Genomic DNA, 24,219 nt, shown 5'->3' with positions numbered 1-24,219 from the left:
TCTCCAGCAGAACCCGGTGACCTCTGAAGGGAGTTCAGTGAGCAGGTTCTGTTTTTCGGTTGCCACTAAGACAGCTAATAAATCAGCAATTTTTGGAAAAGAATTTCTCACCTTGCAAGCTTTGCACACTTTGTTGTGATACTAACATAAAACGCATCTTTCAGAGAAAGGAGAGCTACAGGTATACCTAACAGTCATGATTAGCTTTTTGTCCTTGAGAAAGGAAAATCCATTGTACGGTTAGGGTGGGGAGCCTATGTGGACGAGGGTCTCCTGGGACATCTGGTCGTTGTCTGGGCTCTTAAACTGCTTAAGGAGGGGCCCCTGTCGGAGTGGACACTTCACATACACAGGCTGGTCTATTTCACTTCTGTCTCTGTCTCTGTCTCTGTCTCTCTCTCTCTCTCCTTCCCTTTCTCCCCCTCCTCTTCCCCTGGTTTCTATTCCTCTCTACTCCTCTTCGTCTGGTCCCTGGCGAACAAGGGACGCCCCGCAGCCGCCCGCCCGCTTCCCAAGGTCCCCGCACCGGCCCCAGCCCGGCGGGTCCCCCGGGGTCTCGGGCGCACCCAGCGTCCCCGGACCCCGTTGGCCTGGGCGCGGCTCCTGCAGCCCGAGGCCCGGCGCCTGGGCCCAGGTGATCTGCCAGCGCTCCGCCCAACCGCCTCGGGTTAGCGCTGAACTCAGATGACCTTCGCCCGCCTGAATGATAGAGGAAGCCCCGGGGTTTAGAAATGTACCGGAGGGAGGCTGGGGAGGAGGCGGGCAGAGGAGCCACAGGACCAAATAAGGGCGTGCGCGGCGCCGGCGGGGCGGGGCGCGGTGATCAGCCCCCGGCCCGTGTCCCACGCCGGGGTCCCCACCGGCTAGCCCTTCTCCCAGGGGGACGGAGGGAGGGGGGAGGAGGAGGGCCCACCGCCCCCTTCACCCCTCCCGGGACGATGCCCCCATTGAGCCCGGGCAAGTCACTAGAAAGAGCAGAGCAGGTCAGAGTCCGAGGCTGCTCCGCCGGCAGGAAAACAAACTTTATTCTTTGACCCTCACAGGCCGAGCGCGAAGGTCTAGGGCAGGGCTAGGTTTGGGGCATTTTCCAGCGGAATTAACACAGCGTTTGCTAACTGCACTCCGGGGAGGGCCGCTTCCTCGGCTGTGTCGGGTCGCGACCCGCCCGCTCGGGGTCCCAGGGCCGCGTCCTCACGAGGTGCTCCCCGCGCTTCTGCGGCCCCCGCCGGCCGCAAGCCCTCCTCCCCAAGCAGCAGCCGAGCCCCTTCCCCCGCCTCCCCGGGTCTTGCACCCGCGTTGGCGCCCGCGCTTGGCGCCGACTGCATGCGCAGCCCTCACGGGTAAACGTGCAGCGACCCTCCCTCTGGGAGCCCCGCCCTGCCGTGCCCTGCGCGGTGCGTGCCGGCACCACCCACGACGCCTCCCCGCGGCCAGGAGGCCGGACTGCCCGTCGCCCGGGCCAGCCCTGCCCCTGCGCGCAGTCTGCCACGCGTGCTCAGCCCTAAAGTACCGGAGAGCTGACCACCCCGCCCCCCGCCCCCGGAGATCAGTACCTGCCTCTTTCTCCTCCCGGACAGATGCACGATTCTGAGATGCCTGCCTTCTGCGCAGTCCTGCAGCCCGCGGGCCCCCGCAGCCAGCCCGCACCTCAGCACCGCCTCCCCTCCCCGTGCGGCTTCCCTCCTGCTCCCGGGTCACACCTCCCAATAGGCCTTCGTCCCGGCCCTGCTTTCTGGGGAGCCCAGGCCAGGATACCTGGCCACTTGAACACACCCAGAGCCCTTTATTTGGAAGTTCTCTCACAGGCTGTTTTCAAAATTCAATTCCTCTTCATAGATTTCCTCTTTCGTATGAGTCTCATTCTTAAGTCAGGAGCAAAATTAAAGTTTACTAACTGGAGTTCTCTTTTTTGGTTTCGCTTTAACATTCCTTTCCTTGGGTGTATCTAAGTTTCTTTGCTTTTACTTTGAACATGCCCTAAAATTCTGTGTTATCTTTAGCATTTTTCATAAACCACAATTCAGGAAGTTAGAGAAATTGCTCCCTGGTGGCAGAACAACAGAACTGCCGGCCTCTTTCCCCCGGTAATTGCAGTGAAAGTGGTGTCTCTGCCTGATCGGACTTTGACTTTTAGGCTGATTATTTCCTTAGAGTCAATTTCTAGAAAGATAAGGTCAAAGAGCACGAATAATCGCACCGTAGCCAAACTGCCCTCGCACACAGGTGCAGCCTTAAGCTCGGGGTGGGGGTGGGGAACAGCCACGCCCTTTCCTGTGAGCCCTCCTCCACACCACGTCTTGCTTTCATTTTGCATTTGTTTTGACTCTTTCTGAGAATCAAAAGAATATATGCCGGCAGCTTTCATGTCTTGCTTTGTAAAATGCCTGTTTTCTTCAAACAATCTTTCCTAGGCCTTTTTAATGTTTTAAGTAGTCTCCAGGCTTCCTCTGTAAACGACCTTGGAAATTCCACCCCCATTCCTGGTTCTCCACGGCTGGCTTCTTTATCAGGAAACATCACCTGATTGACTAGAGATTTAGAGTGAAGGGGGGAGGGACCGCGGGCCTCTTGATGGTGACTTGCCTGACATTTCAGAGCAGCTCCAGCTTGACCATTTCTGGGCTGAAGGGCTCTGCAGGCGGGAATCCTCCTGGAAGGAGAAGCGTCGGGTAAGGGCGCCCGGTGCAACCCCTGCTTGCCCTTGTCCTCAGGTCTTCAGAGGTGTCACCTCTGCTCTGCTTGGCCAAACCTGGCCAGAAACTCGTTTTCAGCCCACCATATCCTCTGTCTCAGCCAGAAAGGGTTACTCAGCTTTACATCTTAGCAGAGCTACCCAGGCATAGATCAGCGTCTGAGGCATTTCCATACACTTTTCATTAAAATTGCAATAAAAGCCAAGAAGGAGCTTGCTAATAATTAAAGGAAGTTTCTAGGACCTCTCAGTAGTTCGCCGTAGGCCTGCTCAGGTCTGGGTTCGGGGAGAGGAACGAGCAGCTGCAGAATACCTGTCAGCTGCTGAAGCACACGCATCACATTTGCCTCAGGTAGGAGGGCGAGTCCAGACGTTCCTTAAATATGAAGCCTGACTACTCTTAGGGCTTGACCTCTGCTTTCCTATTGGCTTTGAATTACATCCACGTGATTTCCCAGGAGAGGGGCTGGTTAACAAGATGAAATTGGGGTCCTGACAACACACGTGTTCCCTTACAGCGCCACTCAGCCAGCCATGGTGCCTACTCCACGTGTAACTCATTCCCTTCCAACCCGCTCTCTCCAGCTGTCAAAGAATGTAAATGAACTGGCCTTTTCAGGGAGCTCTCAGGGATAAGGAAGTAGGTACAAAACACCTGAGTTGTTTAGAAAGAATGGAGCTATTGATAAGAGTTGTCCCTGTTAGTCTTTCCTTCCAGCCTGTGAAGTGCACGGCTCTCTCTCCGTGATGGTGTTCCTTGTGAGTTAACATGCTTTCCACCTCCTCCTCTCTATTTTTAAAAATTTTTATACTGTTTCATTTGTTTATCTATTTATTTTTGGCCATGCCACATGGCATGTGGGATCTTGGTTCCCCAACCAGGGGTTGAACCCTGCAGAGGAGGCACGGAGTCTTAACCACTGGACCGCCAGGGAAGTTCCTTCACCTCCTCCTCTTAACACGGTTCCTCAGAGGGAGATCTACCCAGGTTCTCCTCACTTCACCTTTGACCCCGAAGGTACGTCTCTATGATTTTATCCAAGGAAATACTGAGAGATGCATGCAAACAGTTATGTATTAGGATGCTAGTTACCACCTTAGTTCAATAATAAAAATTGGAAACAACCTAAATAATCAATAAAACGGAGGCTTTACAAAATTCTGGCATATATAAATCAGGATCTGGTTATGCAGGAAATCACAGAAAACCCACAATAACTACAATAACTGTGACAGGAGTTGCACCGTCTGGGCCTGGTGTGAAGGACCAGGGCTCCTTCTCTGTGTCTGGCTTTCATACCTAAGGCTACTTCACGCACCAAGACGGCTGCTTCAACTCTAGTCACCCCCACCCCCGCCAACTCCGGCCAGCGAGAAGCAGGACAGCACAAAGGAACACAGGGCAAAGGCCATTCCCCAGCCCTCCCTTAAGGAGGGGTCCAACGGCTGACTCACACTTGTGTTTACACCTCTGCCGGCATGTTTATCTAAGGCGGAATTGTTAATCCATCAGAGAAGAAAGGAACTATTGCAGAAGCTATTACTTGGACCCAAGCCTTGAGTTGATTAGGGTTGAACTTTAGGAAGAAGACAACTCACGTCGTTGGTCTCAAAGGAGTCACTTTTTCGACATTTCTCTGAAGTTTCCCACTATCAAATTTTATATTTTCCTGCCTTGAGGGGAAGTGGTCCCATTGGGATGCCTTTTGCTCCCCTCTGCAATTCATATATATCTATTTATATATCTATATATCTATATATATATATATTTCTTTTTTTTTTTGTCCCTAATCTGTTATAAAATTGCTATCTTCCAAAGCTCTTACTTGTATGTTCCAACCCCCAAAGGCGGGCAGGTACACCTGCCTTTGGCTCAGCCACTATTAAGCTCCCCAGCGCGTCGGTGCCTGGCACACAGCGGAGCTCGTTTATTGCTGTTGCTTATTTACATAAACTGGGTTGACTTGAATTGTGCAAAGTACCACGTGAGACATAGGTGAGACACAGGTCTGTTCTCCTACTTGGCTACAGGTAGAGAGACACACAAAACAACGGAAATTAGCAGAATGTTGCACTAATTAGGTGCGAAGTGGGGCCGTCCAAGCCATAGTTGGTAGAAAAGTTCAGTAAGGTTCCTAACTGCAAGGAAGTTCGTAGTAAAGAATTTGGCCAAGTCCAAAAGGAGGTCTGGCCTTTGCGCTTGGCCTCTGGGGAGTAACCTCTGGCACACCTGATGGCAGTGCCTTTGTTTGGGGAGGGGGTGGCATCACATCGGAGCTTCGGGTGGGGCTGTGGGTCACCTGGAGGCTGAGATCAACCACCTGGACTGCCGGTCAGCAACCAATGAATCCTAAGTGATGGAGCCCCGATAAGAAGTCTGACCACAAAGCTCGCGTGAGCACCCCCGGTTGGCGGCGATGCTCCGTGGGTACCGTGACACGTCAGTGCTGGGAGAATAGCGCCCAGACTCCACAGGCAGAGGACAACAGACCATCCGCCTTTAGCATGCCCCCGGACTCTGCCCTATGTGTCTCTTCCTTTTCTGATTTTACTCTGTATCCTTTCCCGGTGAAAACCTGTTAACTGTGCACATCACAGCTGTCGGTGAGTTCTGCGAGTCCTTCCAGGGAATTATCACCCCGAGGGTGGCCGGGGGAACCCCTGGACTTGCAGTTATTTTCAGAAATGAGGGCCCCAAGCTCCATCCAGAAGGGTCCGTGGAGGAGGCTCCACAGGATGTGTGAGATTTGGCTAGGTAGAAAGAAGAGCAGAGAGGAATCCCAAGTTATCAGAGGCCGGAGGCCACACGAAGCGAGGACTCCAGGGACAGGGAAGCAGAGGCTGTTTTCCTGACTTTGATGATTTCACCTCTCCGGGATGACGTCACGTTCCAGTCCCACCACAGACACACTTAGAGCAAGATAGCGTGAGACTTTGGGGAGACAATCTCTACATGCTCAGCCCTCATCAGAGCCACAGATCGGCAGCCACTGGGGGACACTAGTCCAAAATCAATCTCAGTTATTCCTCATGATGACAAGTAATCCCTCTGTCTCTTGGGAAATAGGAAAACATTACAAAATAATAAGGGGAAGACAACATTTAACGCGTGCCTACTCTGTGCCAGGCACTATTCCAGTGCAAAATACCCAGTAATGAACAAACCTCCCTCAGAAGCTTCTTGCAACATAAAGTCCTAGAAGTCAGGGCTCTCAGGAGGTGTGGCCCAGGTTCTCCCAGCTTTCCTGATGACACAGCGCGTGCCCCAGTCACCTGGTGAGCAGGGAGCTGGAACTCGGGTGTTCTGTGGTCCGTCCTGGCATCACATTGCCTCCTGGTGACACTGGACCACTCTGAGCGTGGGCGGGGCTCCATCCCTGAGCTGCGGGGGTGAAGCTGCCCGTCAACCGCTGCCACGCCTCCCTTCCCTGAGACTGGAATCCTGCTTCGTGGCAGTGGCCTCCACACCCGAGCAGCTAGTGGGCGACGGCATTCCCAGAGGGGTGGACAACGGCGACAGGCAGGTGGCCGGACTGCTGCTGCCCTTCGAAGGCTTAGGGTCAAGACGGGGACGCAGGGACTTCCCTGGCGGCCCGGTGGCCAAGACTCCGCGCTCCCAATGCAGGGGACGCAGGTTCGATCCCTGGTCGGGAAACTAGGTCCCACGTGACGCAACTAAGACCCGGTGCAGCCAAATAAATAAATAAATAAATATTTTTTAAAAAACAAACAAACTGGGATGCAGTTGAAAGCAGACGTGCACTGGGCCCCTGCCGGGAGCACTACCAAACACCTTATGCCTTTGCTCAGGACCAGTGGACACCACACTTTCCAGGCTCCCTTGCCAGTCACCTGGCTTCTCAATAGGTTTGACAATAGGTGGCTGTGATGGGAGACTGAAGGCAGAGGAGGGGAAAACCAGGGCCTTTCCTGCTCCCTCCACCTCGGGCAACACCTCCGTCAGCAGCTAAATGTTCTCCGTGACTCCAGCCACTGCCCTTGTAGTTCCCACCATCACCCCGTCTCTAGACTCTGATGTCCCACCCTAGAGGTGACAGTGGCTTCTCCAGTCTCTGATCGTCTCCTTGTCCCCTGCTGGGCCTCTCCGCTCTTCCCATCAATGGGGTAAGCAATTCTCTGTATTAAATGCCCTCTGAAATCCCTGGTGGTTTCTGTTTTCCTAGCTGGCCCTGACTGTTCGATGGCTAACGTAGCATCTGGTCATCGGGGAACTTACAATAGGTTAGAGAATCAAGAATTAAATATATGCAAAATGCTAGTAAAATAAAATGTAGAAATTCTGTACATATGCTAAAAATGACTAAATTGTACATTTTAAATGGGTAGGTTTTATAGTATGTAAATTATGCCTCAATGAAGTTGTTTTTAAATATCCAGGAAAAGACGAAGTAAAATGGAGGGTGAGTAGATGAGACAAGCGATCCCCACACAGCTCTTATCACAGCCCCCTGACAAAAAGAAACAAAATCTGAGTACGCGCTGCCAGTGTCTGTGGGCTTCCTTAAATTGTATACGTGTCAAACTCTGTTAACGTATGTTACCTTATAAAATAGCTACAAGATAGACATTTAAACAGAGAGAAACGTAACTAGAAATTCTGGCGATGTCTTGCTTAACCTCAGTGGATCATCTCACACATCTCCTGGGATACCTACACCCCACTGTGAACCCAGAGACCGCTGATGCAGGCAGTCAGCACAGAGATCTCTGCAAGGGACTTCCAGAGCAAGGAAAAATGGGGGGACCCCTTCCTTTCTGAAGGGGCCTAGATTAGGCTAATGCCTCAGTAACAGCCACCACTTTATGACCCTCTTCTGACATTTACACATCGCTTTACAGTTTTAGAATGTAAAGTTTCTCACATAGGTTATCTCACTTACTCGCCCAAGTCAAGAGAAGATGGTCAAATAGGAGACAGACTGGGGAGATCTCGAATGCCTGACCAAGAGGAGTTTGGACTAGATCCCAAGAGCAGTGCTGCCACATCAGATGTATCGGGTTACAGAGGGGGGCGGGTGTCGACAGTCCAGAGTCCCCCAAATAGCTGACTTCCTCTTTCAGGGTAGAGGCCCTGAGAGAACCTCAGGGAGCAATACTTATTCCCGTGGGCCTGGCTCTGAGGGAGGTGCCCAGAAGGCGGCAGCGAGCTCCCCACTCGGGGGCTCCCCTTTCAGCACTTCAGGCCCGAGAACTAGGCTTAGCCAACAGCCATCCTACCCTTCCACTCACACTGCTTTTCCATCCACGTGACTATTATTGGTAAATCCAGTTTCCAAAAGGACGCCTTGGTACCTTTACGTGGGCCTCCCAGCCAGGGGCGGGTGTGCAGCTGTCTCACTCCAGGGTACCTTCCCGTCTCTCTTGCTCTTGAGCTCAGCAGGCCATGTTCTCCATCCCATATTCAGCTCCCTCCCAGGGGACAAGGCAGCACTTTGTCCTGGTCCCTCCCTCTCCCTTTCTCCCTGTCCCGTCCCCCAGCTGAGCTGTCTGTCCTGTCACGGCTGGCAGGACAGTGCTCTGAAAAGCCTGAAGCCAGCTCTGCAGGGGGCTCCCCAGGGTGCGGAAGAGGCAGCCAAGGAAGCACAGGAAGTAGCTGTGTTATCTAGTGCTGAGGTTCATGTCCTTTTCCTACTGAAAAACCTTCAGCGACTCTCCTTTGACCAAAGTCCTAAGTGGGTCCCTTAACGGCCCTTGTCCACGGAGAGGTGACAGCCACCTGCCAGGTGGGGAGCGGAGAGGCCCGTGTCCTCCCAGTAGCGGGTGAGTGTTGCCGGGACCTGAGCCGGCAGAGATGGCCATCTATGTATAAGACTGAATAATATCTTCAAACAGAAGGCAGACCACGGCCTTGGCCTCAGCTTAGCAGGTGGCAGGGGGAGGGAGCAGTAAGGCTTGGAGTCACCTGCAGAGTCCTCTGCCCCTGAGGGTGCCCGGCGGGATGGAGCTGCGGTGCTCCCCAGAGCTGAAACCTCTCTGCTCTACAGTCAGTAAACCTGGGTCAAATCCATCCCTAACGACCTTGCAACAAACAGGCTACTTAACTTCATCCATCGAGGCTCCTTCACACCTGTCTGAGATTAAATGAAGCAACTCCCGTACTTTTATCAACGCGCCGTTCCTCTGACTCTTACAAAGACACGTGTCCCTCTGCCCTGCGTCCGAGCTTGTGGGTACCACACCTGTCCCCAGCTCATGGACAGAGCCGTGTCTCGCTGATGTCTGCTCCCTCCCCGGCCATGAGCCAAAGCCCCCAGAGCCTGTCGTGTTTCATCCGGATGCCGCTGCCTCCCCCCTGCCCCCCACACCTACCGGAGCCCCAGGGGAAGCCTGTACCAGGTTAGAAATGGTTTCCAGGTTGTGCTTCTTCCTTCCAGGGATTTCCCAGATGACCCCGGCGTGTGGTGGGACACCGAACGGGTGGCCGACGTCCTCCTCCGGCACGTAGAGGCCAGCCGCATCAACCTGGTAAGGGGATGCCTTCCGCTCGAAGCAGAGGCCCAGCTGCGTCTGCCTGAAACCCACCGAGGAAAACACACACCTTTCCTGAGTAACTGAAATCCCAGCGCTCAGACACAGGCAGAGATTTTTCCAAAGTGCGCCCTCTTCACCCACCCACTCCCACCCCTGTGCTGCCACCTGAAACCTCAGGACCCCACGAGCCTGTGCCACGACCCGCTGGCACAGAGCTTTCTACCAAGCGTTTTAGTTTTAAGGTATCATTGTATCTTTGGAGGTAAGTGTTGTTATAATGCTCACCTTACACTGAGGAAGTTGAGGCCCCCAGAAGCCCGCAGCTGCCCAGGGTCGCCAAGTGTGAAGCTAGGATTTTAAGCCTGGAGTCCTCACTCCAGAAACTGCGAGGATACATTCACAGCCCCTGCAGGGAGAACACTCTGGTCACGATTAGAGCTCTAGTGGGCATTCAATTCACCTGCAGAGGCGACGGCCCAGCCACACCCACCTCGACTCTCGGGCCCCGCCGGCCCGGGCCCCGCCAGCGGTCGATCTTACGCTCCAAGAAGGTGTCCACCTCTAAAGTAAGAACGCTAACCCTTCAGGAGTTAAGACCTAAATCCTACCATTCAGACCCAGCCACTTGCTTTGAGTTTTGATGAAGCCTCGTTGAAAGATGATCCCTGCTGTTAAGCTTTTATCGGTGATGAGTTCTCCAGGTGAATGGATTTCTTAGACCTTTGTTAAGAGCAGATTTTCGTGGATATATTAGACCGTCTTGGAGCTCTAATGACAGAAATGCAGCGGGAACTTCGTCCACATGGGCCAAAGGGGCACCTAACTGGCTGGCTCTGACCCACGCAAGGCGGAGGTGCAGGGCTCTGCGCTGGCTTCCCTCTTTGTTCTGGCTGGAAATATGGTCACCAGAGCCGCAGGCCCACCCCTCCCAGCTGTACTTCCCACAGGGTCTGAGGGTCACAGCTAGAGGGTTCACCGCCCGGGCCTGCTGCCTGGCCTGGGCCCCCTTGCCCGCCACCCCCGACACCATGCTCAGAACCTCTCAGGGCCCCAAGCCTGGCAGGGGGGCAGAGCTGGTCCTCCGGGCTGGCCTGGGGTACAGGGCGGGGCCTGTGAGGTGGGCACAGTGGCCCTCGGCACCCCGGCTTCCCCAGGACCGGTCCCCAAACTCTCCCCTCCCCCGCTTTGGTGCATGGGAACGGCTGGTTTCCCAGTAACTCCTGCTTGTAGGATAAACTCCCATCTCTGTGAACTTGGCCGTCTCTGACCTGGACCTTCCTTCGGTGCTCTTCGCTGATGGACAGGGTTGGTCCTTACTGAGGGGCCGGGCTGTTGTTTAGACCATGTTGCAGCCATGGGCCTGAACATCCAGGGAGGAGCTTCAGGGCACAGACGCTCTGCGTGCCTTTCCTGCTCTCAGAAGAGCCTCCCAAGTTTGTGTCCCAGAAAAGTGATTTGTGGTCCAGGCCCGGCTTAAGACCGCCTTCTCCAAGAAGCTTTCCCTGACTTCTTCAGCCCTCTTTGGGACAGCATTTGTCGTGTGTCCTGCACCTGTGACATGAGTTGCTGTTTATCCTCTAAAGTACAGACCATGTCCTGTGAGCCACTATCTTCAAGAAGCGAGAGCAACCCCACTGTTCCCTCTTGTTTACTGGGGTCTGGGTAAGACTTCATTTGCCCAGAGATTTCTGCAGTTTAGCGGGGAAGGTGGATGGAGTTCTGCAAAAAACCGCAGACGCCATCGCTGTCAGGCCCTAACCTGCACGAGTCCAGGGCTAGAGGCAGATCAGCTCAGCCCTCCTCGAAGCAGGAAGAGAGGGGGCTCATCAGAAGGTATAGGATGAAGAGAAACAAGGCCCTGAGGAATTTCAGAAGTGATGGAGCCAACGTGCAGTGGCCCCAAGTTCCCAGACCAGGGAGTGCGCCCCAGCTCACCAGTGACAGCCCGGCCCCGGCATCACCTCCACCCGAGGGCAGCGGACACTCGGCCTTGACTGCCGTCCAGGTCCTACACTCCCACATGGCTTCACTTGACCTTCACCTCGACCCAGAGAGGAAAGGCGGGCAGGCCTCACTCTTCCCATCTCACAGAAGAGGAGACCAAGACACTGAAAGTTGACATCACTCCCAGGGTGACATGCTGCGACATGCCTGAGGGGCGGGGGCAGCTAGCGTCAGAGGTGGGAGTGGACACAGGGCCCACACTGGGCTGCGGGGAAGGGTGGGCTCAGAACAGGGTACCTGAGTTCTGGGGTGACCTTTTTTTAATACAGTATATTTTTTAGAGCAGTTTTAGGTTCGCAGCAGAATTGAGCAGAAAGGACATACATATACTCCCCGAGCCTACAATGTGTTACAGTGAGTGAGTGAACCAGCGCTGACACAGTATCATCACCCCAAGTCCTGGTTCACATTAGGGTTCAGTTCTGGTGCTGCATGTCCTGTGGGTTTTGACAAATGTATGACACGTATCCACCATAATGCGATTAGCTTATATGCCTTTTTAAAAAAAATTTCGGGACTTCCCTGGTGGAGCAGTGGTTAAGAATCCACCTGCCAATGCAGGGGACACGGGCTCGAGCCCTGGTCCGGGAAGATCCCACATGCTGCGGAGCAACTAGGCCCGTGCACCACAACTACTGAGCCTGTACTCTAGAGCCCACGAGCCACAACTACTGAGCCTGCGCTCTAGAGCCCACGAGCCACAACTACTGAAGCCTGCGCGCCTAGAGCCCATGCTCTGCAATAAGAGAAGCCACCTCAGTGAGAAGCCCGCACACCGCAACGAAGAGTAGCCCCCACTCACCTCAACTAGAGAAAGCCCACGTGCAGCAACGAAGACCCAACACAGCCAAAAATAAATAAAATAAATAAATTTATTAAAAAAAGAAAAAGAGCGAACAGTCAAACCCACAGTCACGGTCTCCACACAGTCGGCCGAGCAATGGTCACACCCCCGACCCGCTCCCACGTCAGTTCAGATACACTCAGAACGTGAACAGGCACAGGGTTCTGGGGCCTCCTGTCCTTCCCGGGCCGCGGGGACGAGGCGGGAGAGACAGGTTCGGCCCGGAGTGAAAGCCTGTGTGTCTCTGCAGGTGGTGACCTTTGACGCGGGGGGTGTGAGCGGCCACAGCAACCACGTGGCTCTGTATGCGGCTGCCAGGTAGGGCGCTCTGGTTTCCCTGTCACTGTCCCCCCTCGGGCCATCAGAGAGCCATGCTCTCTCACCACCTGCTTCCGGGGGCAGTCGCCCTCGGGTCCCGGTGTTATGGTCTCGTCTCCTGAACAGCTGAGTTTCCCCACCCCCGGATACGCCAAGTGGGGGAACGGATTTGATCTATCCCTCTGCTTTGGCCACAGAAAGCTCTAGGGCCGAATCTCAGCTCCTTGTAGCGCACGCACAGGACTAAGGACTGAGCTCTGGGGATCGGCGGCCCTCCTGGCTGCACCCTCTTTCCCTCCTCTAACCCCAGCTTGTTTGCTCTCTCCTGCTGTGTATTCTGTGCACAATTTCAGACCTTGCTTTGGAGAAGGAGGATGTGCATGTCATAGGAAACCTTACTTGCCCTTTGCAGCCTCTCCATGTGACTGACACGCACCTGCATTTCACCAGTAAAAACCCGATCCTCACACATCTTGAGGGATTTCCTCGGGGTCACGGAGACCTAGAGCGCGTGTCCTGACCTCTAGAGCCGTGCTCCCCCTGGGCCCGTAAGCAGCTTGCTGGACGGGCCTGGGGAAGGAGGGGGCAGCCTGACGTGAATGACTGATTTTATGACCCTCTTCGGAACGCGCCCAACGCTTTTCAGGGCTTGCAGTGCCGTTTCCAGGCGCATCTCCAGGGCCCCTCCCTCCTCCACTTAGATGCTGCCTCCCAGCTCTGTCCCTGGAGATCATCCCCAGGGCTGTACCCAGAGCGCAGGAAAAGTGGCCTCTGACCTCAGGGTTTTCTATTCCTCAGGCTCTGCAGGGTGTGTGTGTGTGTGTGTGTGTGTGTGTGTGTGTGTGTGTGTGTGTGTGTGTGTGTGTGTGTGTGTGTGTGTGTGTGTGTGTGTGTGTCAGGCCTGTAAGTTCATCTGTTCCCTCAGGCTCTGCAGGGTGTGTGTGTGTGTGTGTGTGTGTGTGTGTGTGTGTGTGTGTGTGTGTGTGTGTGTGTGTGTGTGTCAGGCCTGTAAGTTCATCTGTTCCCTCAGGCTCTGCGGGTGTGTGTGTGTGTGTGTGTGTGTGTGTGTGTGTGTGTGTCAGGCCTGTAAGTTCATCCGTTTCCTCCCAGCTTCTCATCTTTAACTCCTGCTCTGGGGAATCCCTTCCAGATGAGTGCGTATGTCTGTGTGTTGGTGGATGAGTGCGTGTGTCTGTGTGTTGGTGCGGGGAGGGGACTCCCCATGCCTCCATCCCTCAGCTTTCAAAACAACAAGTTCATTGCTGGTGGACCCACCTCACCCCTCCTCTTAAGGCAGTGAGCACAGAAGGGCCTCTACGGTCAGAAGGGGTGGGGCAGGGTGTCAAATAGGAGAAAGGGGCATCAGAGAGGAAACACCAATTAACATTTTCAAAATTCTCCACCACTCTCACATCTCAATTTCAAAAGAGAAAAACTTCACAGAGTCCACTGTCCTTACCTTCCTATCTGTTGGGCAAAGCTTGGACCAGGGCACTTCATAAGCCACTGGCCACCTCCGGATCGGCTGACCTTGGGTAAGGGACCCACCCTAGCCCCTTCAGCTGTAGCCAAAGGTGTGGAATCCAGGGAATCTATATGGTGACTTGTGCTCAAGAAACTGCCTAGAAACCAACAGTGGAGGGACCCCAGGGTGGGGCAGGCGTGGCCCTGAAGGCCCTGCCTGTTAGCTGCAGAGGGATGCTCACTGTCACCTGTCCTTTCCCTCCTCCAGGACCCTGCACGCACAAGGGAAGTTACCTAAAGGTAAGGCCTGTCCCTCCTGTAAAAGGTCACCGTTACCATCCCTCTAGGGTGAAACTGGTAAGTATACAGAGAGCTGCCCTCAGCCAGGCCAGGCAGGGCGGGGGTCGGGGGATGCAGGCCCACACTCTCCTGACTCAGCTCAGCGTGCCTGTCACGGCGGGTCCCCAGGTCTCGAAATCAGGTTGTATCCACTGGGAAGTATCCTCCGGGTGTGAGGGAGGAGCGTGCAGTCGGGGTTCTCCAGAGAAACAGAACCGAACAGGACACACAGATAGATAGCTATGGTGGTATGTGCACTTATATACATGCATATAAAATAAGGAATTGGCTCACATGATTACGGAGGCTGAGAGATCTCGGGATCCACCGTCGGCAAGCCGGGGGCCCAGGAGAGCTGGGGCGTCACTCAGCCTGAGTCCAGAGGCCTGAGAACGGGGGAGCCGAGGGTGTGGATCTCAGTCTCGGGGCAGAAGACCGATGTCCTGCTCTGCAGTCAGACAGACAGGAATGGATCCTCCCTTCCTCCACCTTCTGTTCTGTCCGGGCCCTCAATGGATTGGGTGAGGCCCACCCATGCTGGAGAAGCCTTCTGCTTTACCAAGTCATCCAATTCAAACGTGAAACACAGACACACCCAGAAACAACGTTTAGCCAAGTATCTGAGCACCCAGGACCCAGTCGGGTTGACACAGGAAGTTAACCTCCTCCGTAGGCCTTGCCCCTCACCTGCCTGGTTTCTCCCTGGCCAGGTCTGTTCCGCCTCTGGTATCCTTTCAGGATGTCCACCGAAACTCACACCCATCCCCCAGTTAACTGGCCAGGCTGTGGGTGACGCATGGGTGCTGGACGGGTCTGAAACTCTTCCCAACTCACAGGAAGGCGTCTGACCCGCTTGGCCAGCTTCTGTGCGACACCCCCTAACCTCCCTGAGCTGGTTTCTGTCACGATGTGCACCCTCACAGGAGAACCCTGGGGATGGAATGATGGCCTTTCTGGCTGGCAGTGCCACGGGGGCTTCGGAACATGACCCTAGTGTGTTTGATCCTTGTATCAACCCTGGGAAACAGGCCGGTCCCACACTCATGACCAACACCATCATACAGATGGGGAAACTGAGGCTCAGAGAGGTGAAAGGACTTCCCCAAGCCCATCAGTTCTTTAGTGACGAGCAGGAACCAGGTCTCTGGCCTCCCAGGACAGAAATCCTATCTGCATCCCCTCTCCCTGGGCCTCGACCCCAGCCTCTAGCAGCCGACCCTTCCCTGCTGGGGGCACAGAGCAGGTAGAGGGCGGCCGTCAGGTGTTCTGGGGCCCTTTCACCCTTCTTATCTGTGAGAATGATGGGCAAAGAGCAGCTCTGCTGACACTGCCCTGCCCTGAGCCCGGAGCAAGGGGTGGGCACCCAGGAAGATCTGCCTGAGGCAGCAAGTCTCCACTCTGCCCGCCCCCCAGGGTGCTCAGTGCTCACGCTTCAGTCTGTGAACCTGCTGCGCAAGTACCTGTCGCTGCTGGACCTGCCCTGCTCCCTGCTGTGTGCCCGCGATGCCCTCTTCGTGCTCAGTCGCCGAGAGGCGGCCCAGGCCCAGGTGAGGACCGCCCCGCCACCCCTGCGCTCCCCCCCAGGTCTGCGCCCCGTCCCTGGCTCTTCAAAGCCCCTCACCGAGGCCTTCCACAGCAGTTCTGTCCCCAGAGCTGGCCCGCAGCCAGACCCTGGGAGCCGCAGACCAGGGACTTGCACATTTTCTTCTGATTATAGAAATAATATGTGCTGGAAAAAAGGCAATTAACAATACAGGCTCAGTGTAGAAAATCTGGAAATACAGAAAAGAAGAAACCCCACTGCCTGCAAGCCCACCCCTCAGGGGTAGCCACTCTTGACAGTATATACGCCCTCCATAAAGAGTATTCATGCACAGGCATTTAGAGCGAGGGACACAGAGCCTGCTTATTGGAAACCTACTTTAGCAACATCACGACCATTTTCTCCAGGGTTATTAGGTGTTCACATTGTAATGTCTGCCTGTGTTCCATGGCATGGGCGCACCATAAAATAGGTCACACACCCCTTACGGCTGGACATCTCGATTTACCGGTTTTTCCCTGCTACACGTGGACCAGTGCTCCCAGCTTGAGCCAAGAGGAACTCAGACCTGCCAGGAGCCTCTGTAAAGAGCCACTGGGGCTGACCACGGGTTGCCGGCTGAGGAGTCAGGCCCGGCGAGGCCCTCCTGGTGAAGACTCTTGGTGGTCGTTGGGGCAGGTGGTCTGAGAGGCTGCTGAGGAGTTCTAGCCTTGACCCTTTCCATTTCTGCTATCCAAGTGGAAAGGTTCAAAGGCTAGAACCCATGTTGAGCCGTTAAATGACATAGGTGTGTAAATGGCTATCATTTTCTGGGAAGCAACAGTAGTAAATATCAGAAGTCTTCCCAGAAGTTGTACTTACCTTCTGAAGTTCTTAATACGTTAAGTAGACACAAGCGGGTTGCAGAGCAATATATCAATAAATCTATACTTTCTCTGACCCACTAATTTTTATTTCCAGAATTTTATCCTAAAGAAATAAAGTTGTGTCCAGAGACTGATGTACAAGAATGTTCACTAGTATAATTTATGAGGCCCAAAAAAGGAGCTAAGATTATTTAGCAGGTGAATGATATGGTACTATATAATCAGAAAAATCATAGTTTTGAAACACACGTAGTGAAAATGTTCCAAAAGTAGGGAGGAAATAGAAACAATTTTGATATTTTGCAGTATTCCTTTGAAATTTTTGAATGAAAAGTAATAGGAAGAAAAGCTTGTAAAAAGCCAAACTGGCCATAAATATATAATTACCGTAAGCGCCCATCTTATTGAGTGGGTGCTGCAGCCACTGAAAGACGAGGGAATCTACAAAATTGGCCACCTGGGCAGCAGGATGTGGGAAGCCCCTGTGACTCGGAATCTCTCACAAGTAGATAAGTGTGTTTGGACCACAGAGTTCCTATCTTCCCTCAACGTTTTTCTAAAATGAGCCTTTTATTCTCACTATGGTCTTCAAAACTGAAACATTATTCTGCGAGTTCACACATCCATTTTGTTTCTGAAAGTCATTTTTATTTAAAAATTTTAGTTGTACTTCCTGTTGAAACCATGCTATGTAATATTTTGCCTGAATATGGTGATAATTCTCTTTATCAACTTAAAGCTTGCAGGCATCACAGGGGTGTTTACATCCCTAAGCCACGGATGTTCCAATAGTGAATATAAAATGAGTTTTTTACGTAGAGGTTTGCAATGATATTAGCTTAGATTATAAGCATTAATTATGGTACTTAGAGAAAAACAGGAACCATTTATATAGGTTACATCTAGTTAAATCAGTTGTTATGATCTATTCTGTTTAAAGACTGAGCTACACTGGATCTGAATAACAGGATAACGTTTCCCCCACTGCATGGCAGGGAGAGCCAGTACATATGGGTACTATTCCTTTTCTTCTTCTTCTAATAGTGACTGTAATTACCCAGCTTGTCTAATCCATAGGCGTCTGGGCACAAAACAGCCCTATACGAGTTATATATGCAGGGTAGTGGAGCCAGGGATTAAGAATGTAGGCTCCACAGTCAACCAGATGGCTCTGGGTTCGATCTCAGCTTTACTCCCTACTTGCTATTTGAGACTGATGAATCAGTTTCCTCATCTGTTAAAAAAAAAAAAAAAAGCAATAATAATAGTCCTTTACTCACAGGGTTGTTAAACTGAGGTAGTGCTCGGCTGCATCAGCATCCTCTGCTGTTATCCCATCGGGTATCAGGAGACGGGAGGGGGAGTCCAATCCAGAGGGGTTCGAAGGGCACAGCAGAAGCCAGATCAGGCCATAGCTTGCAGTATGTGGGTGGGAGGAGGCCTGAAGGAGAGGAAGCAGAGTGAAAACAACCAGCCACCGGCGCCAGCACTCACGACCGGTCCTCTGATTCTTCCAGAGAGCCATGTCCTGCCACCGCAGCCAGCTGCTCTGGTTCCGCCACCTCTACGTGCTCTTCTCCCGGTACATGAGAATCAACTCTCTGCACTTCCTCTGAGCCAGGAAGGGCTCTCAGACCCAAGGAACAGAGAGAAAAATGGCCAGGGAGCCCAGGGTGTGTCTGGAGCAGCTCATCTCCCTGAGACAAGGAGATCCCAGCATAAGACTGAGTCCCGGCCCCTCTCCTCCAAGCTGCCCGGCCTCTAAGGAAAGGGAGGCCCTGCAGGCCACCGGGCTGTCCAGAATTGAGCTTCTTCCTGTGGGGAGCAAATCCACAACCACCGGAACACACACCACCCGAGGACAACAGCCACCCTGCCGGCTTCTCAAGCTCTTGTGCAAGACAGTTTACATAAAGCACAATGTATGTCAACCCCCTAACACAGACACGCAATTGTCGTAAATGAACGTAAAGTGCTCTGAAATCCCTTCTTAAATGCAATGTATTTTTACGTTGTTTCCAAAGCAGCCTCATCAGACATAAACACACACAAAAGAATGGTCTAGGGCTTCCTTGGTGGTGCAGTGGTTAGGAATCCGCCTGCCAATGCAGGGGACGCAGGTTCGAGCCCTGGTCCGGGAAGATCCCACATGCCGCGGAGCAACTAAGTCCGTGCGCCATACCTACTGAGCCTGTGCTCTGGAGCCCATGCGTCTAGAGCCCGTGCTCCACAACAAGAGAAGCCACCGCAATGAGAAGCCCACGCAGCGCAGCAAAAAGTGGCCCCCGCTCGCCTCAACTAGAGAAAAGCCCAGTGCAGCAACAAAGACCCAGTGCAGACAAATTAATTAATTAAATAAATTAATTAATTTAAAAAAAGAAGAATGCTCTATACTGAATTAGTTCAACCATAATTCCTTGGATTTATCTTCGTGGCCTACATATCAGATTTGAATCTAGGGAAGACATGTCCGTTTAACGGCATACAATCAAATATCTCACTATCAGTCTTTTGGGAGAAGCAGGAAATAGGAAGAGAGATCTGGAGCTTAACACTCAGGAACCTATGTCCTAAAATGGTGCTACAAATAAAAGGGCAGCAAGGGGTCTGGCTTGGAAGCTATTCCGAGTCCAGCTGGTGGTCCAGGAAGTGGCCCAAAGAGGGGAAGCTCCAATTCAGAAAGAGAGAAGACAAACGTGCCGTTACTGGGAACAGAATGGATAGGACAGCCACAAAAATGGAAGAGACTGGGAAAACTATAGGAGTCCTGCACAGTCCAGGACAACAAAACTGAAAATCGAAAGGAAATGGATGACTTCCGAGTACATGTTGGACCACCGCCAGACCCTACCATAATGTCACAGATAGGGTCCAAACACTTCAATCCCATAAAATGCAGGGTTGCATCACTGCAAGATGAGTGACAACCAGTTTTTTTAATCTTCCCAGGACTCAGCATCAAGCTAGTGCACCCAAGACCTGAAGGAGGTCAGCGTTCCTGGGCAGGTGGCTGTCCTGCTTTCTTGGCCGCGTCTAGGAGTGAGGGAGGGACACCTGTGCAGCAAGATGCTCGCGACCAAAGGCATGGCAGCAGTGGGGAGAGGCAGAGGAGCCAGGCTCTGCAAGGGGCTGGACCCCCAATGGACTGAGGCTGGCGTGGTGGCTGTCTCCGTCCACTGGAGAGCTGCACACTGCTGCTTTTGTTGAGCCCTTGCAAAGTAAAAAACGCTCTCCTTAAACTGAGAGAGTCCCATCTGGGGGTTGCCTCCAAACCCCCTTCCACACCCACACCCCCAGTACAGCTTTGGCCACCCACATTTGAGAATAGGAACTAGGGAACAAGAACTGGATTATATCCAATGGTGGGCACCTTATTAATGGGACTTTACATGAATACAATTGACTTAAAAAGTGAAAGGGAACAGACCCAATAACCACAGAAGAAATTAGAAAGGTAATTATAACAGATTTTTTAAAGATTCCTAGTCTAGATGGTTTTGCAGCTATCTAAAAATAATTCCAATATTATTTAGAGCATAAAATAGAAAAGTACTCCAATTCACAGACAAGATAACAAAACATGAAATAGCACCAAAAAAACCCCTGACAATTTTATTTGTGAATATAGATGCAAAAGTATAAAAGAAAATATTAGCAAGCTGAATCCAGCAGTGCATCAAAAGAATTACGACTCCATGACCAAGCAGGGTATTATTCCAGAGTGTAAGAATGGTTCCACTTTGGGGAATCCATCAACATAATTCATTACATCAACAAATTAAGAAGAAAAACCATATTCTACGCACAGGCGCCGAAAGATAACAAAATTCAGTCACTATGCCTAATAACAACCTTCAAGAAAAATAGGAAAAAAGAATAGAGTAAATATAATACAGACTGTTTACCAAAATCTAGCACCTAAAACCAAGTGGACAAGGTAGAAAGGTAAGCTGCCACCGTCGTGATTATCAAGGTTGCTCTGAAGGGTGAAGCTGACGAAGCAGGACAGAACAAGAAAATAACTGATATAAGTATTAGAAGAGACAGCTGTGTTTAGAAACCCAAGAGATGTCCATAAAATCTACTAAATGAGGGAATCTGGTAAGGCAGCTGGATAATAGGTATCTTTACAAAAATCAATAGACTGTCTTTAATTGGCAATAATGTGACAGAAATGAAAACGGGGGAAAAAATCCCATTCTCATCAACTTCAAGAACTATAAAATACCTAGGAATAAGCTCAACATAAAAGATATAAGATCTGTCTAAATTTTTTTTTTTTTGCGGTACGCGGGCCTCTCACTGTTGCGGCCTCTCCCGTTGCGGAGCACAGGCTCTGGACGCTCCGCAGGCTCAGCGGCCATGGCTCACGGGCACAGCCGCTCCACGGCATGTGGGATCCTCCCAGACTGAGGCACGAACCCGGGTCCCTTGCATCGGCAGGCGGACTCTCAACCACTGCGCCACCAGGGAAGCCCCGATCTGTATAATTTTATAATCACTATTAAAATTCCAGCTATCTTTTTTGCAGAAACTGACAAATTGATCCTAAAACAATATGGAATTGCAAGAGCCTCAGAAGCCAAACCATCTTAAAAAAAGAACCAAGTTGTAAGACTCACATGCCCCAATTTTAAAAGCTACTACAAAGACCTAAATTTAAGAGCTAAAACTAGAACTCTTAGAAGAAAACACAAATGTTAATCTTTGTGACCTTGGATTAGGCAACAGTTTCTTAAATATGATACCAACAGCACAAGCAACAAAAGAAAAAATAGAAACCTTTTTACATCAAAAGACACTATCAAGAAAGTGAAATGGAGGCTTCCCTGGTGGCACAGTGGTTAAGAGTCCGTCTGCCAATGCAGGAGACACGGGTTTGAGCCCTGGTCCGGGAAGATCCCACGTGCCACGGAGCAACTAAGCCTGTGTGCCACAACTACTGAGCCGGGACTCTAGAGAGCCTGCGAGCCACAACTACTGAGCCTGCGCGCCTAGAGCCTGAGCTCCGCAACAAGAGAAGACACCGCAATGAGAAGCCTGCTCACAGCAACGAAGAGTAGCCCCCGCTCACTGCAACTAGAGAAAGCCCACGCACAGCAATGAAGACCCAACGCAGCCAAAAATAAATAAATAAAATAAATAAATAAATTTTTTTAAAAAAGTGAAATGGGAAAAAGTATTGGCAAATCAAATATCTGATAAGGACCTAGTATCCAGAATATATAAACAACTCAACAACAAAAAGACAACCTAATTAAAAGATGGGCAAAAGACCTGAATATACATTTATCCAAGATTTTCAAACGGCCAAAGAGCACAAGAACATCATTAGTCATTAGGAAATGTCTATCAAAACCACAATGAGGGGACTTCCCTGTTGGTCCAGTGGTACAGAATCTGCCTTCCAATGCAGGGGACACGGGTTTGATCCCTGGTTGGGGAACTAAGATCCCACATGTGGCGGGGCAACTAAGCCTGCGTGCCACAACTAGAGAAGAGAAAAGCCGCACGCCACAAATAGAGAGAAGCCCGCGCGCCACAACAAGAGATCCCGCGAGCCACAACTAAGACCCGGCACAGCCAAAAAACAAAAACAGAACAAAACAAAAAAATGCAATGAGATACTATTTCACACCCAGTAGAAAGGCAGTGATTAAAACAAACTAACACAGACAATAACAAGTGTTGGTGAGCATATGGAGAAATGGAACCCTCGAACATGACTGGTGGGAATGTAAAACGGTGCAGCTGCCGTGGAGAACAGTTTCGCTCTTCCTCAGTCACTTAAAGATTTACCATCAGACCCAGCAATTCCACTCCTAGGTATACACCCAAGAAAACTGAAAACGTGTCCGTACAAAAACTTGTGCACGAGTGTTCGTAGCAGCATTATCCATAACAGCCCAAAAGTGGAAACAACCCAAATGTCCATCAACTGATGCAAAGATAAATACGGCATTTTGTGTATATTATTCAGCCATAAAAAGAAATGAAGTGTTTGACACATGCTATAGCAAGGATGAACTCTGAAAAACATTATGCTCAGTAAAATAAGCTAGGCACAAAAGGCCATCTACTGTACAAATCCACTTATATAAAATGTCCAGGACGGGCAAATCCACAGAGACAGAAAGTAGATTGGTGTTTTCCAGGGGGTGGGGAAAAGGAGTGATTGCTGAGGGGTGCGGGGATCCTTTTGGGGACGTGCAGTGTTCTGTATTTGGCAGTGGTGAAGGCTGGACAGACTTGGGAATAGATAAAAATCGCTGAATTCTACGCATTAAAAGGTACATTTTATGGTGCATGAATTCTATCTCAATTCAAGAAATAATACTGCATTAAAATGTTCTAGCTTACTCTAAGGATACGCACATGATAAAGCTGGCATCGCTCTCTGAGCCTGACGATACTCACCTAACCTGCTAGCCTAGTAAATCCTGCAGAGTACAAATCTTATTTGTACGTTAACCCAGTTTTAGTGCTTACTGCTTTTCTTTTAAATATAGTTTTTAAAAGTTAAAAAAAAATTTAATGCAGGACATAAAACAAGACCTGAATAAATGGAGAACTGTACCACGTTCCCTGATAGAGAGATTTAATATAAAATCCTTACAAAGTTAATAACTAAACTGAAAAGCACCAAATATATATGGTATGTACAAGTTCCAATTTCTAAACGTATATATTTACATGTTATATTCATCAATTCCCATTCTTACAAAGTTAACATATAAATTTAATGTAGTTGCAGTCAGAAACTCAATAGATTATCTCTGGACTTGGATAAAATTATTTTTGAAAATATATTAGAAGAGGAGATGTCCAAGAACAGCCAAACTATGCATATTAAAAACAATGCAGATATGGGACCTGCCTTTCTATACATTAAAACTTATAAACCCATGGCAACCAAAACAGTATGATACAAGCAAAGGAGTACACAGATGTTGGACAGAAGAGAAAATCCAGAAACAGATCCATATTATATGAGAGCTACTGTACAGTACAGGGGGCATTTTAACTCAGTGGAGAAACATTGAATAAATTGTTTCAGGATGGCTGGTCAGGCATTTGTAAGAAAACAAAGACTCCATACTTTATACCAAGTACAGAAACACACTGTACATGCATTACAGATTTATACATAAAAATCAAAACAATTAAAATATTGTTTAAGAAACTTGGGAGACTCTAAATGCATATATACCTTGGAATGGGGCAGCCCTTACAAAGCCAGGCTGGAAACTCACAAAAGGAGTAAAGGAAAAAAACAGATATCTCACAGGTTTCTGAAGTTAACAGGTATCACAGATGTGTTAATAGCCCAAATATATAAAGATTGATAAGAAAACATCCCAAAAGGAAAATGGATTAAGGATGGAAAATTCATGAAAGAGGAAATCTAAATGGCCATTAAACAGGAAAAACTATTCAACCTCGGTAGTGGCTACAAATTAAGGCAAAGATGAAAATCTATTTTTCACTGAAGGTGGTGATTGGATTAAAGTAGGAGTTTTCCAGGGCAGAGGACATGAATAGGTCTGCCCCCTCTCTCCCTCTCGTTCTCTCTCTCTCTCTCTCACAAACACACACACACGAAATAAATGTGAAAAAAATCCCACTACTAACTAAAGGAACACAGATTATATGAAAA

General features: G+C 50.7%; 1 protein-coding gene across 4 annotated transcripts in view; it reads left to right on the top strand.

Moving 5' to 3' along the window:
• The window catches only part of PIGL (phosphatidylinositol glycan anchor biosynthesis class L), a 60,808-nt gene that overhangs the window by 31,278 nt on the left and 5,311 nt on the right, over positions 1 to 24,219 (top strand). The window contains exons 3-7 of one of the 4 annotated variants that reach the window (XM_059997390.2): positions 9,088 to 9,178; positions 12,283 to 12,350; positions 14,083 to 14,114; positions 15,567 to 15,700; positions 18,080 to 18,313. In XM_059997390.2, the coding sequence (XP_059853373.1) occupies positions 9,088 to 9,178; positions 12,283 to 12,350; positions 14,083 to 14,114; positions 15,567 to 15,700; positions 18,080 to 18,178 (424 nt within the window). In that variant the 3' untranslated portion in view covers positions 18,179 to 18,313. Of the gene's footprint in view, positions 1 to 9,087; positions 9,179 to 12,282; positions 12,351 to 14,082; positions 14,115 to 15,566; positions 15,701 to 16,168; positions 16,608 to 18,079; positions 20,843 to 24,219 lie in introns of those variants that run through there. The other 3 variants (XM_059997391.1, XM_059997392.1, XM_069540093.1) reach the window with 3 other exon arrangements.

Source organism: Delphinus delphis, chromosome 19 (assembly GCF_949987515.2).
Source record: "Delphinus delphis chromosome 19, mDelDel1.2, whole genome shotgun sequence".
Taxonomy (NCBI): Eukaryota; Metazoa; Chordata; class Mammalia; order Artiodactyla; family Delphinidae; genus Delphinus; species Delphinus delphis.
This window is presented reverse-complemented; position numbering and strand designations above follow the sequence as displayed.